General features: G+C 38.0%; 2 protein-coding genes across 10 annotated transcripts in view; both read right to left on the reverse strand.

Moving 5' to 3' along the window:
• DYNC2LI1 (dynein cytoplasmic 2 light intermediate chain 1) overlaps positions 1 to 378 on the reverse strand; it is a 52,259-nt gene extending 51,881 nt beyond the window's left edge. The window contains exon 1 of the mRNA XM_083829118.1: positions 215 to 378. Within this exon, the coding sequence (XP_083685244.1) occupies positions 215 to 228 (14 nt within the window). The 5' untranslated portion in view covers positions 229 to 378. The remainder of the gene's footprint in view (positions 1 to 214) is intronic.
• The window catches only part of PLEKHH2 (pleckstrin homology, MyTH4 and FERM domain containing H2), a 60,810-nt gene continuing 45,186 nt past the window's right edge, over positions 298 to 15,921 (reverse strand). For 4 of the 9 annotated variants that reach the window (XM_083829109.1, XM_083829106.1, XM_083829108.1 and 1 more), the window contains 8 exons: positions 14,894 to 15,049; positions 13,411 to 13,508; positions 12,875 to 13,016; positions 11,995 to 12,140; positions 10,271 to 10,400; positions 9,326 to 9,412; positions 7,470 to 7,628; positions 3,200 to 6,419 (listed from right to left, as the gene is read on the reverse strand). In XM_083829109.1, the coding sequence (XP_083685235.1) occupies positions 6,237 to 6,419; positions 7,470 to 7,628; positions 9,326 to 9,412; positions 10,271 to 10,400; positions 11,995 to 12,140; positions 12,875 to 13,016; positions 13,411 to 13,508; positions 14,894 to 15,049 (1,101 nt within the window). In that variant the 3' untranslated portion in view covers positions 3,200 to 6,236. Of the gene's footprint in view, positions 1,642 to 1,690; positions 6,420 to 7,469; positions 7,629 to 9,325; positions 9,413 to 10,270; positions 10,401 to 11,994; positions 12,141 to 12,874; positions 13,017 to 13,410; positions 13,509 to 14,893; positions 15,050 to 15,921 lie in introns of those variants that run through there. The other 5 variants (XM_083829110.1, XM_083829107.1, XR_014581681.1 and 2 more) reach the window with 4 other exon arrangements.

Raw genomic sequence — 15,921 nt, forward strand, 5'->3', positions numbered from 1 at the left:
CGGGAAAACCACGGCCGGGGCTCGTTAGGGCAAAACAACGGGCACGTCCCTGCCCGGGGCTGCCCCTTCCCCGGCTCCCCCACGGCCTCCCCTTTGGCTATGGCGTCCCGGCACCGAGGCACGGCTCCCGCACGGCTCCCGCACGGCCCCCCCCGGCCGGGCCCCCCCCCGGCCGAGCCCCCCTCACGCAGCCCCAGGGGGCTCCCCCCGTTACCCGGCCTTGGGCATCGCTCCCCGCCGGCCGGGCCCGGCCGCCCGTCGCCATGGGGACGGCGCGGGGCGGGCTGGGAGCTGTAGTTCCGCGGGGGGGAGGCCGCGGCCTTCATCCCCTTCCGGCCTTCCCCCCCCCCCCCAGCGTCTGCCTTTGGCGCTGGGGCGCCCCCCCCGGGGCCGCTATGGGGTGTGGGGGGGGTCCCCGCCGCTGGTCTTCGGGTGCTGGGCAGGGCGCCCCGCCTCGTTGGGGTCGGGGGGTGGGGGGCAGGTGAGGGCGGCCAGCACAGGCGGTGGAGGCGCTGGGCGCGGGTGGTAGGGCTTGGATTAGTGGGCCGCCGTGCTGCTGCTGCGAGGGAGGGGTGGACATACACGCCATAAGTGCCGGGAGCCGTTAATTAATAAGTCGTTAATTAAGTCACAGTGTAGCCCGAGTTGGAAGGGACCCACTCGAGTCTGTCCCAGTGCCCGACCCCCCTCTGGGTGCAGAACCTTTCCCTAACCCCCAGCCTGACCCTCCCCTGTCCCAGCCCCATGCCGTTCCCTCGGGTCCTGTCGCTGTCCCCAGAGAGCAGAGCTCAGCGCCTGCCCCTCCGCTCCCGTCGTGAGGGAGCTGCAGGCCGCCATGAGGCCTCCCCTCGGCCTGCTCTGCTCTGAACACACCAAGAGACTCAGCCACTCCTCTGCATCTTCCCCTCCAGACCCTTCACCATCTTTGTAGCCCTCCTTTTGACACTCTCTAACAGCTTTATAGCCTTCTTATATTGCGGTGCCCAAAACTATACACTACTCGAAGTGAGGCTGCACCAGTGCAGAGTAGAGCGGGACAATCCCTTCCCTTCAACCTGCTAGCAATGTTGTGCCTAATGCACCTCAGGATACAGTTGGCCCTTCTGGCCACCAAAGCCCTCTGCTGGCTCATGTTCAACTTGCTGTCAACCAAAATCCTCCAATCCTTTTCTGTGGGGCTGCTCTCCAGCCTCTCATCCCTCAGTCTTTATGTGTATCCAAGCTTGCCCCATCCCAGGTGCAGAAACTGGCACTTACTCTTGTTAAATTTCATATAGTTGGTGATCAACCAACCCTCTAATTCATCAAGATCTCTCTGTAAGGCCTTTACCCTCGAGGGAGTCAACAGCTCCTCCTTAGTGTTGCCTGCAAACTTCAGAATGCATCTGAGTCCTGCATACAGATCATTGATAAAAAACATTAAAGAGAACTGGCCGCTGTTTTTAGTTGAATATTTCACCTCAGCCTTAAGGCTGTTAATAAACTCGGGTGCAGTAAAGCTGTGGGATGACCTCACCTCATGAAGGGGATGTAGGAAGTAGGTAAACCTGACAAGTCACGCGTGTTGCCAGTCAGGGAGGTGACCCACAATCCAGAAGAGCAATTGGAGCTGCCTTCTGTAGCTGAGTAGCTGCTTTGTGTCTTGAGAGAGCGAGGTAGAAAAAAAAAAAAAAAACCAAAGTAAAACAATCTCCTGCCTGTTTGATGAAAACCAGGAAATGGGCCTCACTCAGAATTCATCTCAACTCCATCCGTCCCCAAAGAAGGCTTATATAGCAAGAGGCAGACTCTATGTAATACTTGTTCTTTAAAAACATATTTTTTCTAAGTTTAACTTGCATAATTATTCAATTGCAGTTCCAGAAGTTTTCATCTGTTTATGTTCCCCTGTCTTAATTCACTTCCAGGTTTCTACATGGCTCTTCTAAAGCATTTGCCAACCCCCTATGGAAACCATGCTGATTAAAAAACAGGAAGAAACTCCATTATTTAGTGTTGTAAAGTGGCAGGCCATGCTGATGCCTTTCTAAATGCATTGCTTTCATGAATTTCATTTCCACAGGGCATTTCCAGTATCTTGGTATATGAAGCCAATGCTAATCTATAATCACCAGTTAAAAGTGGTAAAAACCCTGGACGAAACTACTGTTTCTCTGCCAAACAAAACAAAACTAATGTAGGAATTGTTCCTGGCACTAAAAAGCAAAGTATTTTTACAGCTATTTACTCAGTGACAGAGTCGTGGCAAATCTCGAAAATGCTGCAGTACAAATCTGGGCTGGGAAACAGTGTAGGGGCATTAATTAATTAATAAGCTGTGCTGAAGACCAGCCCAGAAATGAATTTAGTTTTCAGTATTTTAAGTTTCATCTTAATCTGTTTCATTTCCTTTGCTGTTCATGACCTAAGAAACAGTAAAAAATAACTTTTTCTTCCTAATTCACTGTTACTTAATTACTAATCACCTTAGTTAAAAATTAACTCAAGCTAATGGATCACACTAAGCTGTACGGACTATTAAAGTTTTATGTAAAGGTTTAAGTGGTGCATTCCTTTATGCAAGGATGAATTTCTTCCTCCAGGACATAAACTGTAAAACTGTATTAGTCTGAGAAGTAACTCTAACTCTAAATACCTACCAGCCTTTTTTTTTTTTTTTTAATAGGGAAACATATGCCTTTATTTTAAATATAACATTTAATCTAAAATAACAGGACAACACTAATTTTGTAGATTGCATTAAAAACTCAAAGCTTTATCATTTGCCAGCTGTACTACTGAAGTAATTAGGTCTTGCTTGTTTTAGAAATGAGCAGTTTGCTTACTAATCCAGCTGCACAAAGATTGACAAGGCAAACTTGTATTTATTCATTTTTATTGTATCCCAAATGTTATTTTCAAATCAATGTGATTCTTTATATAGAGATTTACCACTGATCTTTCAGTCATTGTCAAGCTCAGATTCCCTGGCTATCTATACAGATCGTTGTTACTGAGTGCTCAAAGCAAGCACAAAATATTCTGAAGCTTATGATGGAAAGTGAAGTCTCCTTCCATGTGCTTACCTGTTAATCTCACCCTGAGAATATTTTTACAACCTAGGTTCTGCAAGCCTTGAGCGTGTGAAGTTCTTCAGCATCAGTCCCAGAGGTTCCTGCTCATTTCACAGCTCCCATTTCATCACTGCTGATGAAGATCAGAAGGTGAGAAAACTCTAGTTCTTGCCTGGGCTTTAATCATGGATTAGGTAGCATGGTATGAATTGTTTTGATGGAAGATTCAAGGCTAAGACTGAGATGTGGATCACTCATGATGCTCAAGCTGGGTGGGGAAGGCAGAATAGATTAACTACCTGACTCTGAAATTTTCAGTTTTGCTGACTTATATTGTGTGGTATCTCCTAAGTAGGTTTGGGGCTAGCTTAACACAGAGCAAGTCCCCCAGAGACTTGCACAGCTCTTCAAGCCACGCTGTTGAAGTGTGTTTATGTAAGAGACTTTCCTTGCTGTTAATTTTAGGGAAATGTTTGCTTGAAGAGGTTACTACCAGACTATGGAAACCATGCTGTTGCTAATCAAAATCCTGGAAAAAACTTGACTGTTTAGTGTTGTATGGTCATGCTGTGATTCTGAGTGTATTTATTTCATGAAAATTACACAGTATTTCTGGTAATGTGACTGTATATGGGATTAATGATGACCCATCATAATTAAACAGTCATATTAAGTCTGGAAGGTGCTGCCAAACAAAGGGAAACTAGAACATGGATTGCTTCTGGCATTATGATTTAGGGATATTTGCATCACCAGGAGCTTAACCCTAAAAAGCAAAGCAGTTTCTGAATTATCTACCTAAAAGCAGGAAGGAAAGTCATACTACATATATCGTATGCTGCTTTATAAAACAGCTGTTTGTAAGGCAGCAATTGTTAATGAAATCAGTTTAAAAGACTCAATATCTGCACATCAGCTTTGTGTAATGTGTATCATTTTGTCTCCAAACTAACCAACTTAATTCAAAGATTTAAAAAAACTACATGAAGAAACTCACTAGTGACATGCCTCACACTATGTCCTAATGGACAACTAGGAAATAATTGCTAGCTGGAATATTCTAGGTTGATTGCTATCATAATTTTGTGATGACTTTTTTGTTTGTAAAGTAACTTTCTAAGCATATTTGAGAAGCTTTACACTACAGCCTGAGTATAACTGATGCAGTACTATCTGTTTGAATTTGCATGTACCGTCACCCAACCCCATAATTATCCAGAAGTTAACTATACTGCTGGTCTCAAAGGGACGTTAATTCCTAACCCAATTACACCACACTACCTGCATCGCTTCACCTGGGGAGTCTGCACAAAAAGATGCTGCAGTCAGTGCCAGGGTCTCTTGTAGCTTCCTGTGCGGTTGCCCTGATGATGGCAGATCTGCTGTCCCCTGGGCAGTAAACCTGCTGCTGCTGCCCCTGCCTCATTGAAAGAGAAATGGCATAACTACTTGTGAAGGTTGAAAGTTATCAGGAAGCTCTTTCTGCATTTCAAACATGAAGGCATCCAGATACAGTATGTTTGTTATATGTTTGTAATTTTCAAGACAAAGCACTGAGCCATAAAGTGGAGGTAGTGTCTTGCACACTTAGCTTGTGGCAGGATTTTGAGAGCTTTCAGAAGAAATGTATTTATCAAGTCAGCCAGACAACTTGTCTTTCCACTTTTTAATTCTATGTTCTTTTTGCAAACTGTATCTCCAAACTAACCTATTTCAATTCTTCAGGAAGATACTCCCTACCTTTTAGAGAGGGCAAACGACTGAAAATTACTCCTCTCTCAATCTGTATATGTGTATATATGAAATGTCATAAAACAAAGGAGTTTTTCAACCTTCAGATATTAATATTCATCATTATGAAATTACTGCAGACTAAAATGATGAAGGTTAGCAGTAAATGATTAATGATCAATGATCATCAGCATGAGCAAAAGTGGAAATTGTGAAATGTGTATAAATCAGTGATTCATGTTTAACTACCCCCTCTACAACTGGACCTAAGTTATTAGATTACGCTGCTTATCTATTTCAGAGCCTGCAGAAGTGGTTTCTTTGCACAGAAACTAAAATGTGAGGTTTGGAACTTAAAACGCGTGTCATTTCTATGTACTTGACCCTACACAGTAATGAAGCTTGCAGCTGAAAAAGGTAACCAGAAAGTACTCCCAAGTCCAATAGTGCAGATGCAACATTTTACCTTCAGTGTGCAAGAACATTGTAATTAGTTTTATAATATGAAATGTATAGATACAAATGAAAAACAACAAATACACCTTTTACAAAATATTATTCTGTATCACTGTATATATTATACACATGCCATTTTATATGTCATTTATGTCTCGAAGCTCAACAATTCAAGCAATGGCTTTCTGTGTTATTCCTGTGTTTTGAATCGAGTCATTCTTGCATCTGGATTATATTATTATTTTTGGATTAAAGAAGTTTAATAAAACTATACTAAATACAGTGCCTGTTCAATTTAGATTTTTCCAAAAGGCTGGGGTTGAGAGGGATTATTTAGAAATGTATCAGGCCAAGGCTAGAGATATGCCAAGTAGAACAGTTGTATAAAAATGGCTAAAAGGGTATTGGGAGAATACTTGTTAGATTTGTAATAGTTACGTGATGTGTTTATGTGTGTTTTTTTTTTAAGAAGAAACAGTTCTAAAACAATTTGCTCTTTTTAGTCCCGTGGTGCTTGTATTGCAAAATAAAGAGGGGTGATGGAAATGGAAAATATACTATTTAACATTTTTTAAAACAAAAAATCCTTTAAAAAAATGAAGGTCATACAATTTGTAATTTTTTAAAACGCAACTGAAGAGGTGAAGACAGTTTGGTCCCTGAGAAAAATATCTGGAAAATGACTAAAATGTATACAGTTGTTCCCAAGGCCACCCTTCCCCATCACTATCAACAGACACATTTATTTTTGAGCTGTAGGGACAAGCCACCCCAGTAAAGTAGAATTCTTAAATCGGCTCATCTTCATCATTCCAGTTTGTGCCAGGGCTTTAATTAAAGGGTTCCTCCTGCTATATACCATTGAAATGAATATAAACCCGTCCTCCTTTCCTTCATTTACAAACCTGCTTATGCAGTACGTCTTGTACATCAAAAAGTTTTCAATCAATGTAGAAACCATGTAGCAAAGATGCATTATCATGACAGGTAACACTTTCATAACAAAGTTGGACATTTAGTCGGTCTGTTGTTTGTGAGCAGTGTCTGACTCCCCATTTCCTTGAGTTTCTGTCCACTTTGAGGTGTCAGTAATGCTGGAGCAGAGAGGTGATGAGCAGCTCCTTTTTGCTGATGAAAGTTGTTAATATAGCTGGCAATCAGTAGAGTGATCTCAAGAATCTGTAACAGGAACACACAAGTCTCTGAAAAATACAGTGACGTGTTTTGACTGCTGAAAAAATAGCTAACTTTCTAGCTAGTGACAATCAGCTGGAAAAGTACTTCTACTTTATCAAACAGCCTAACGATGGGGAGAGAGGAAATGCTACTAGAACTTTCTTCTATCACTGCTTTCCAGTAATATAATGTTATTCCTATCAGTAGGCTGGATACTTTGTCTTCAGTCTTAAATGATTCAAACAGGTCACTCCTTTCATTCAACTTTGAGAGGTATTTTGAAGTCCAAAAGATGATGCTCTTAGAAAAATCTTTCGTGACGTGTTCCCTCAGTTTTCCAAGAAAATAACTAGAGCTCAAGGACTCAAGATGCAGAGTAGGTAAAAGGAATGAAGACATCTGGGAACTTACTGTATTTTCTCTTTGCATTCCGCCCAACTTTGCCTGTAAGGGCACAGTCTGAGGGAAACTTGAACAGATGTATTTTACTAAGTCTAACTGTATGAAGAGTCATGACTTTACCCAGATTTATATGTAGAATTTCATATTCTGTTTTATAGATTGTTCTGAATAACAGCAAGAGACTTCACATTCTGTTTTTTGTTTGTTTGTTTTAAATATAGTCAATCTTACCAGCGAATGAGAGAATATAGATTTTAAAAGCTTGACAGCTCCTTTACCAAAGGCAAAAATATCCTAGAATTTTTAACAAGTGACAGATCTTTCAGATCTTGTATTCTGCAATTCCACTGTAGAACAGAAACAGTTTCTTAAAAATCTATGGTGCTGATCAATCAGACAGACTATGTACTTACATGAAAAATTTGGAACGTTATATAAAGGGACATGAAAAGAAAACACAACAGCATTGTCACTGTTAGCTCTTATATTAGTAACCGTTTCTCCCTCTAAAGCCATCTGGCAAAAGTCAATAATCTCAGAATGCTAGGAATAAGGAAAGTGTTTCATCTTTCACATCTGTTAAGGATTGACCACTAGAAAAAGTAGAAAAGTAGCAGATGGTGGGGAAACTATTTCAGGTAATATACCAACCTTGGGTTTTGTCATGGCAAAAAGGAGTTTTTCAGTTGCTTTGTCCTTTATCTGAGCATCATTAACAACCAACATAAAATCATCTTGATAGCCTCCAAAAGTCATCAGACTCTTATATGTATATGTAACTGTCAATCGCTTAAAAAAGAAAACCCAAAGCTATAAGCAGGTCAATGCAAGAAAAACAGATTATGACAAATACATCTCTTAAAAATATAACTGCATGTGTATTTTTCAAAATGTTGTTAGCCTCTTATGAACCTTGAAATTAATTGTAAATTTTGGGATAGATTCATCCAGACCTTCACAATGAGGAACTTCCACTGTATATGATAAGACTCTCCTTAGTTAGACTTCTGTTTCTATTCCAAATTAATTAGATCATTAGATTATTACGAGCAGGTTTCAACATAAGTCTATAATTCAATTTACTTAACTCCTGACTAACTTTGAGAGAAGCTATTCTCAGGAGTTCCACTTGAAATTGAAGTAGTGTCTAAGTAAGTTAAATGGGAAGGTGTATGACATCTAAAGTGATTTAACTCCAGGATTTCTTTTTGGGCAGTGATATAGTTAATAGACACACAATTAAATGTAAATTCCATTTTCTTTTTTTTTCACATCTCCGATGGTACATAAATGCTCTTCAAAGCTCCTCCGCATTGCTCTTTCTGCTCTTACTGTTCAATGTTCAACACCACGCTAATGGCATTTGAGTCTACAATTAGCATTTGGTTTATCATTAATATCATATTAATGTGCTTAAGATATTCAAAAATTCATCGTGAGACAATACCCATATGATAACTCACTTTACTTGTTTGATTACTAAACCTTTTTTTGTCCTTATTTCCAAGTAGTGTTTTTAATTAGCTGCTCCTTGCAGCACCAGTTCTGATACCCATGATCCTTTCTACAGAAAATCAGGATATTCTCTGGAAACTGAGCATTCCTTAAATGGAAGGCAGGGCCTGTCTGCATTGTAAACAGGCAGTGCTCTGCAGAAATCCCACAGCTAGCTCTGTGAGCAGGCAGTGTTTATAGAGCTTTCTGCAGTCTGATGCAAGCTCATTTTGCTCATTCTCTGTATACAGCTACTGTATAGCTGCTCTTTGCTCTCCTCGTGTTTTTTGTTTTACTGTTCTGTGTTTTTTTTAACAACAAAGAAATGTAATGAAAAGGCCTATATCAATGCAATTATGAAGTCGAGATTTTAATTTTCTGATATTCAATATTAGCACTTGCTAATAGCAACATGCCATTCTATGTCTTTGCAGGATATAAATTAAAGCAGGGATCTTCTCAGGCACTGCCTTTTTACACTGATTACCATGAATCGTTTTCTGTGAAAACTTTTATTGCAAATCAAAGAAAAATCAGAGCCTAAAATGCCATAATTAAATAACACTGGGTTATATTACCTACTATTAAACAAAAATAATACAATGAAAATAACTATCTTTTTAAGTAACTGCACTTTGCAGAGTGTATGTATTATGAATAATAATGGAAAATGAAGTCTTCAGGAAAAGAAAATTAATGTTGTAAGAACTGTAACTATGGATCTCCTGACATCTGCATGATTAAAACATTAACATTTCATTGAAAGATATAAAAATTATATCTGATAAACAAAAATAAATTCAGTGCAAAGAAATTGTTACTTATTTCTGTTATTAGTACTCCTATAATGGTAACATGAAAGTGTTTTGAAAGGAACGAATTTTTGCTTTATGAGGAAAGACTAGATACCAGCATGGAAGTCTAATGCCATCTTTTGTGTACTGAATCTCTCTATATACTCAGTACTAAAATCTACTTTGACCAAAATAAAAAAAGAAAAAAAAGTCACTTACCATAGTGCTGTAATCAAGGATGCTTATGCCATCTTCATGTACAGCAAACCATATGAAGGATTTCTCAAGTGAGGAGGTTGCTAGAGGCTACAAAGAGAAATGTTCTTTAATTACTACTTCAAAATGAGACAATATGTAAATAACTATTAACATAAGCTAATATAGAGCTCTTCTCCTCCACAGATCTTACTGAGATTTACATTGGGAGGGAACTACAAAGCCACGTAGTAGGCCACTGGCGGAACTGTGAATGCATCCTAATGTTCCTGAAGCTTCTCCCAGTACTTAGTCCAATAAAATGTACAGTCTCACTAATAGAACTAAAAAAAAAAAAAAGCTTATAATTTTGTTCACTAGTCTATGCATGTGAAGAACAGAGTGCTGATAGGTAATTTATATATATATATATTACATATAAATATATATATATATATATATATATGGATTACCTAATGAGACATAAGGGGGCAAGGACAATTCTACGTAACACAGTTGTTTGAATCAAGAGAATAAAGGTACCAGTGGTTTAAGAGAGGCCAGCCCAGAAGGGAGTGCTCCAAATACCCTTAACAACATTTACTGTTTCTGCAAGGTTCCGCTTCTATAACCAGTTAATGATGCCTTTCAATATTCTAAGAGTTATCAGGCAAAAAAGGTATGAAACAAAAAGGCTCTGAAGATATGAATACGTAAGAAAAGGTACCACCTAGATTAATAACGTAAACCAAGCAGTAAGTGTATTGGAAAGTTATTAATATGGTATACCTATCACTATGATTGTTACATTTCAGCAGCATATGGCTTAAACAAATTAGTAATTTGACAAGTGATTAAATCAGCACGTGTGTATCACACTCATTTTCAACAAAAGAGTTTTCCAAAAACTCTGCAAATCATATTTATATTAAAAAACCCACACCACTCAAATTCAGTAAAGTTTCTTACTTTTGCTGCAAACAATTTAGCACCAAAGAAGGACCATTTTCTGGCTACAGTGAGATAAATGCGCACGCAGTCTGCAGCACTGTGCCCCCGGAGAGCCATCCATCTTGTAGACAATCGCTGACAAAGCTGTCTGTTGAAATGAAATATGTAATTTAGTTATTGAAAGGAATTTAAATGCTTACCCATAGCAAGCTTAATGAGCAAAAAAAATCCATTTGTTAAAACGATAATTTAAGTTAATGCAATGACTATCACTTATACAGTATCAAATATATCCAAAACACCATTTAGTATTTTTATGCACATGAGAATGACAAAGTTTCTTCTCGTTTCTGCAACATTATGATTAAATATTGATGTAGCAATAACAGCATAGAGGAAGAGAATCAAGTACAGCTTTTAATGTGTCTCTAAGGTAATCAATCTAATTTTATCAGTACTCAACAGCAATGCCAGTTGTCATTTCAAAAATTCATCCAGCTTAGCACCTATCTTTACCTGTGGCTGGTAGCAGATGTGGAAAACACAGCTTAACGTTACTCTTTCTCAGTGTATTTGGGCACTGCTTCCAGAAAGGGTGCTCCTAATGCATGATGCATTCACACTGGCTCTTTTATTTTGTGACTACAAGGTGAGTTGGTTCTATAAAATGATCCCATGGAAAATGAATCCTCCAGAAAAAACTTGGCATATCTTTCCAGCACTCTGAATTCTAGGAATAACTCACCCTGCAACCACAAAATCCAGCCCAGGAAAAGGAAGGGGGAACGTGTTGTAAAGGTGAGATCCTTCACTTGCAGCTTACTCTTACTGGAAGTTTATGAAGTCAAACTGCACCCTTAGCAAAGAACACAGGAAACACGACAGGTATAGAGGGGTCCTTTCCCTGCTATACGCTTCCAGCTTCTGGAATTCATAGTTTAGGAACTAACTGAACAGTCTAACAGGCTTAGCCTCCACAAGTTAGTCTGATCTAGTGCTTCTTACACTTTGTTCTCTGAAATTAATTGTGTAACTTTTTATTTGTTGAGCATATACTTTTGAAAGTCCCTGTTATGTTCTGAGTATGTAATAGTGTTGCTTTGTGTGTATGATAACAGCTTTAAACTCTCAACCATGTAGGGATAATGAGGAAAACATTACAGAAATGTGTTTTGGACTTCAAAATTGCTAAGACATTGACTTTAGGTAATTTTTTACACTGTTATGCTATTCTTTATATGAATAGGTGCTGAGTAAAGTAACTTGCAAATGATTAATTTTATATTAGGTGATATATTAATAGCAAGTCCACAAAGTTACCGTATTGCCAATTTGACTGGCTGCAAAACATTGCACATTTGAATAGCAAACACTCAGATCAGACCCTCATGCCCTTTATTTTCAGTAGTTCTTTTCTATGCACTTTCCTAGTTCTGTTCTATGCACGGACCTAAATTTGCTGAGTAAGAAAAATAAGAATTTCAAAATCTCCGGGGTTTGTAAAACTATGTAGTAATTTGTCTGTTCTAAAGCTTTTACTAGAATGCATGCTTAATGATGATACTCTATTTAGATTAGAAATGTAGAGAGGAAGTGGCTTCTTTAATTCAGCAAGAATCTAAGTTTCAATCACAGGTGTAGGTAAATATGGCAGAACAGTGAGTTGTACCTTAGGAGAATTAAAAAAATCCTCATTTCACTGCTAAGTTTTCAGAGAATGTAAACAGCAAAATATGTCTCACCTTAATTGCTCCTCTGAACAACCATGTCTATATCTCTTAGGGTAGAATCTCTCCAAAACTTGTTTTAATGTTTGATTGGACTTGGACTGGGAAGTGACTTGCCCTGCTGGCGTTGAGAAAGGCCTTTCAAAATCTCCGATTTCTACCTAAGGGTAAGACCACAAAGAAGAAAAATATTTGTTACTGCAGGGTAATTTTCTTGCTGGGTATTTATTTCTTCTGTCTTACCAAAGAAAATTAGAAACAGTTTGTCAATAATGTGTATTTTTCACTGATACAGAAGCCATGCAAGTAATTTTATTTGATATTTACCATGCAAGAAAAAACAAATTTCAAATATAAATTGTACAAATACAGGGTATAATACTATCTAGTTCTGCTCTGAGATTGCTACATCTTCAGCTACACAAACCAGTTTAGATTTGAGTAACACCATCAAGTAACTTTCTCAGTATCCTTCCTTTGCTTGAGTCTATTTTTTTTTTAAATAAAACAGATTTTATCAAGACCATTGCTAGTAAAGGAGCTTTAGGGTTTCATTAAACAGCTGTTACTTTGGTATATTAACTTGCAGAAATAATTTAAAGAATAGCAAATGAAGAAATGATACGTGATTAGATGATACTTAATCAAATAGGGCCTGACTATCCATATTGGCCTGATTATCCATATTGGTGCCAACACTAGCGCTCACTGTAGAGCATTTCCACTGAAGTACAGAAGTTAGCTTTACACAAAGATTCTAGCCCAGTCTATTTCTTGCGCTATCACATATAAAAGGTGAAGGCCATTCGACTGCCAAGCAACCCTGGACCACCTCCTTAATTTAAGGTTTGCACCTGTAAAACTGCTGTGTGAGCCATTAATGAACCAGGATTACCTGAGCCAGAAGAGCAGTCAGTTCCATTGCTAGTTCTTTGTTTACAGGGAAAAGTCCATTGACTATCTGATCGTTCGTCTGATAGACTAGCAGCAGCTTCTCTCTGTCCGTCTCCCCATGGACTTGAACTGAAAAATAAAGCCTGCAGAGAAGACAGAAAGTTATTAAATAAAGAAGATGGGGACATATGTTAGCCCTGAGGACTGGTGGTATCTGAATATGACATATTTACGTCAGTGTCAAAACACGTTAGCAGAACACCACTTGTACTTAAACCAGTGGGCAAATACTTAATTTCAGTCTTCTGAACTCAGTGTTGCCCTTACTTTTTTATAGCACCCTCTTCACCATTTTTTGAGGTAAAACCCACCACACCATATATATATTTTTTAAATTACTCTAGTTACACCCATTTACTATTTTTATTGCAAGTTTTGAGTCAGCCAATATTTTTCATATGAAGAAACTGCAGAAATTAAAAACAAAAAAATATAAAACCTGAGACAAGGCAGAGATGTTATAACTGCTATACAAACCTGTTTTTGTAAGTAAGGCGGACAGTCCTTGTACCTTCGCATTTCCCAGGATGTTGTTCTTTGGAGGCTTGCTCCCATTTTGAAATAATGTCACAGATCTAGAAAGAAATCAGTAAGAAAGCAACTTTTATTTGTATTCATCTTTCAAAAAATTTGAATAAAAACTGCCTACATATTTTAATATCATTTACCTATTACATATTGGAAACTTACACAGCTTGAATCTTTAAACTAACTAGAAGATAAGTTTACTAGCTGTTCTTAGTTGGAACATTTAATAATCAGCTTTTCTGTTTGTTTATCCTGGAACACGCACCCTAACTTTGCAAATAAGCCATAATATGTTTATGTGGAAAGGACAGGTACTTGATTTAGCAGCAGCCAATGAGTACGTAATTATACAAAGTGAGTTGCTATATAATTAATCAAATGCCTTTGATCTCTGCCTTCTCTTTCTGCTGTATGCTGGAGATTTTCAGGCCCCTTCTACTAACTGTCTGTTTTGATGTTTGTATGAAGTTTGTTAACAAAGTGCACTGAGGGTGGTTTCTGACAAGTGGTGCATGCGGGCAGGCTGGGAGGAGGTAGAACAGAGGTCCAGTGAGTCCTGCTGGACTTCAGGTCACCATTCTTTCACAGAAAATCCTTTCTGGAAGAAGTAATGTGAACAGCTTCTAAAGCTGCATTTACCAAGGAAATAAGTATTTTTAAAAATATGTTTTGCTTTCCATATGGTAGTTATTATGGTGGGGAAGCAGAGCTAATCAGATGACCCTGCTTGTTTGTCATGAAGAGCTGGCAGTACCTTCCTTTGTAACTCAAAGTGCAGCTGTGAGCGTTGGCCAAAGAGTGCAAAAGACTACTCGATAGAAGCACAAAAAAAAATATTATTCATTATTTGCTAAAAGGCTTGAAGAATATTCTACTAAAACATAGATTATATTGCATTTTGCCAATCTTGGCTGCAAATAATTTATTATTAGTAATAGATGGAACTAAGATCCAGAACAATGATATGCCAAAAATTGGAAATTTCCTGAACCCTAATTATTCTGTATTTAGATAAGGAATCCATTCTTTATTTTTATTCCCCAAGATCCCCGTGCTAGTATCAAGGACTTTTTGGACCTTTTGGGGCTATACCAGAATTGCTAACTGAAATCTCTAAGTGAACATTGGATTCCAATTACTTTTTGGTTTTAAAGAACTGTGATTAGTAACAGCTTTCTTTCTCTTTTTTTTTTTTAGCCCAGCTGTTACTTCCATGATTAATATCAGTCTCCCAGACAATGCTTTTAAATATAGTTCACTGAATGAATTTCAGTAATTGAAAAATTGATTTTTTTCATCTTTCACATTATGAGGAAAAAAAAGACAGTTTTCAGCCTAAAAATATTTTCCTTTACGTTGTCTGAAGAGAGCTCTGTAAAATGAAGATATTTTGCTGTTTTATATGCACAATTCATTAAAGGCTTTTATTTACCTTGATGTTCCCTTGAAGACAGTGCTCTATATCCTTGCCAGAGGGATCATCAGAAAACAATGCAAATCCTGACTGAGCTGGTTTCCTCATTCCTGTATCCTGGTTCAGGGTGTTCAGAAATTCTTCCACTGTGGTAGAAGCATCAAACCCAACAACCTAAAAAAGCACCCAAAATGTTTTTTGCTATCAAGCGCTTGGAAAAAAAAAAAGAATTAAAGCTAAAATTTTGAAGAAGAATAGTACCTCTAGAATAACACTGGGAACTTAAGATCCATTCCATCCTCTGTGGATAACTTACCATCAGTGGAACTTACAAATTGGTTATTTACTGATCCCACGGAAGTAATTTATTTATTTAATTACAATTTTCATAGCCCTTAGGAGATGCATTTTGAGCAATATATAAATAAATGAGCAGTTATTCCTTTTCTTCTTCAAACTTCATTTTTGAAACTTTTTAGGGTGACTTAAATACATGTTGATTTTTCTCTTTTACTTGGCATGCAGTAAGCAATTAAGAAACTTAGAAGGGAAAAGAAACAGAGTTCTTCTGCTATCTGAAATAAAAAGATTATTCAATACAGTTTTGACTTCATATAAAAAATTACTTTATATCTTGTAATACTGTGAATTGTTAAAAAACTCTTTTTGCAAGCTCTCACCACTAGAAACAAAAACCAGGACTTGCACCCCTATGCCCATGGAAAGCATTCTACAGGCTTTGACTGATGAAGTCTGAAAGGTTAAGAACGAAGCTGTGTTTGTTCTGTAACAAATAGGGTTATCCTTCGTGGCTGATAATGGAAGTTATAGCTGCGTTTCAATGCCTTCAGTGAGATATTTAACTTTAAAGGTATCTTAAGAAAGGAAATGGAATTTAATACCTTTCTTCTTCCTTTAGTCTAATTCATTCATCTGGTGGCCAGGTTAAATAAGAAACGTCATTCATATTTCTCACACTTAAGTGTTTTTTCCCAAACATTTACTCTTCATTGATCAAATCAAACTCAAATACCTTGTGCCCACCA

Source organism: Anser anser (genome assembly GCF_964211835.1).
Source record: "Anser anser genome assembly, chromosome: 3".
NCBI classification, from domain to species: Eukaryota; Metazoa; Chordata; class Aves; order Anseriformes; family Anatidae; genus Anser; species Anser anser.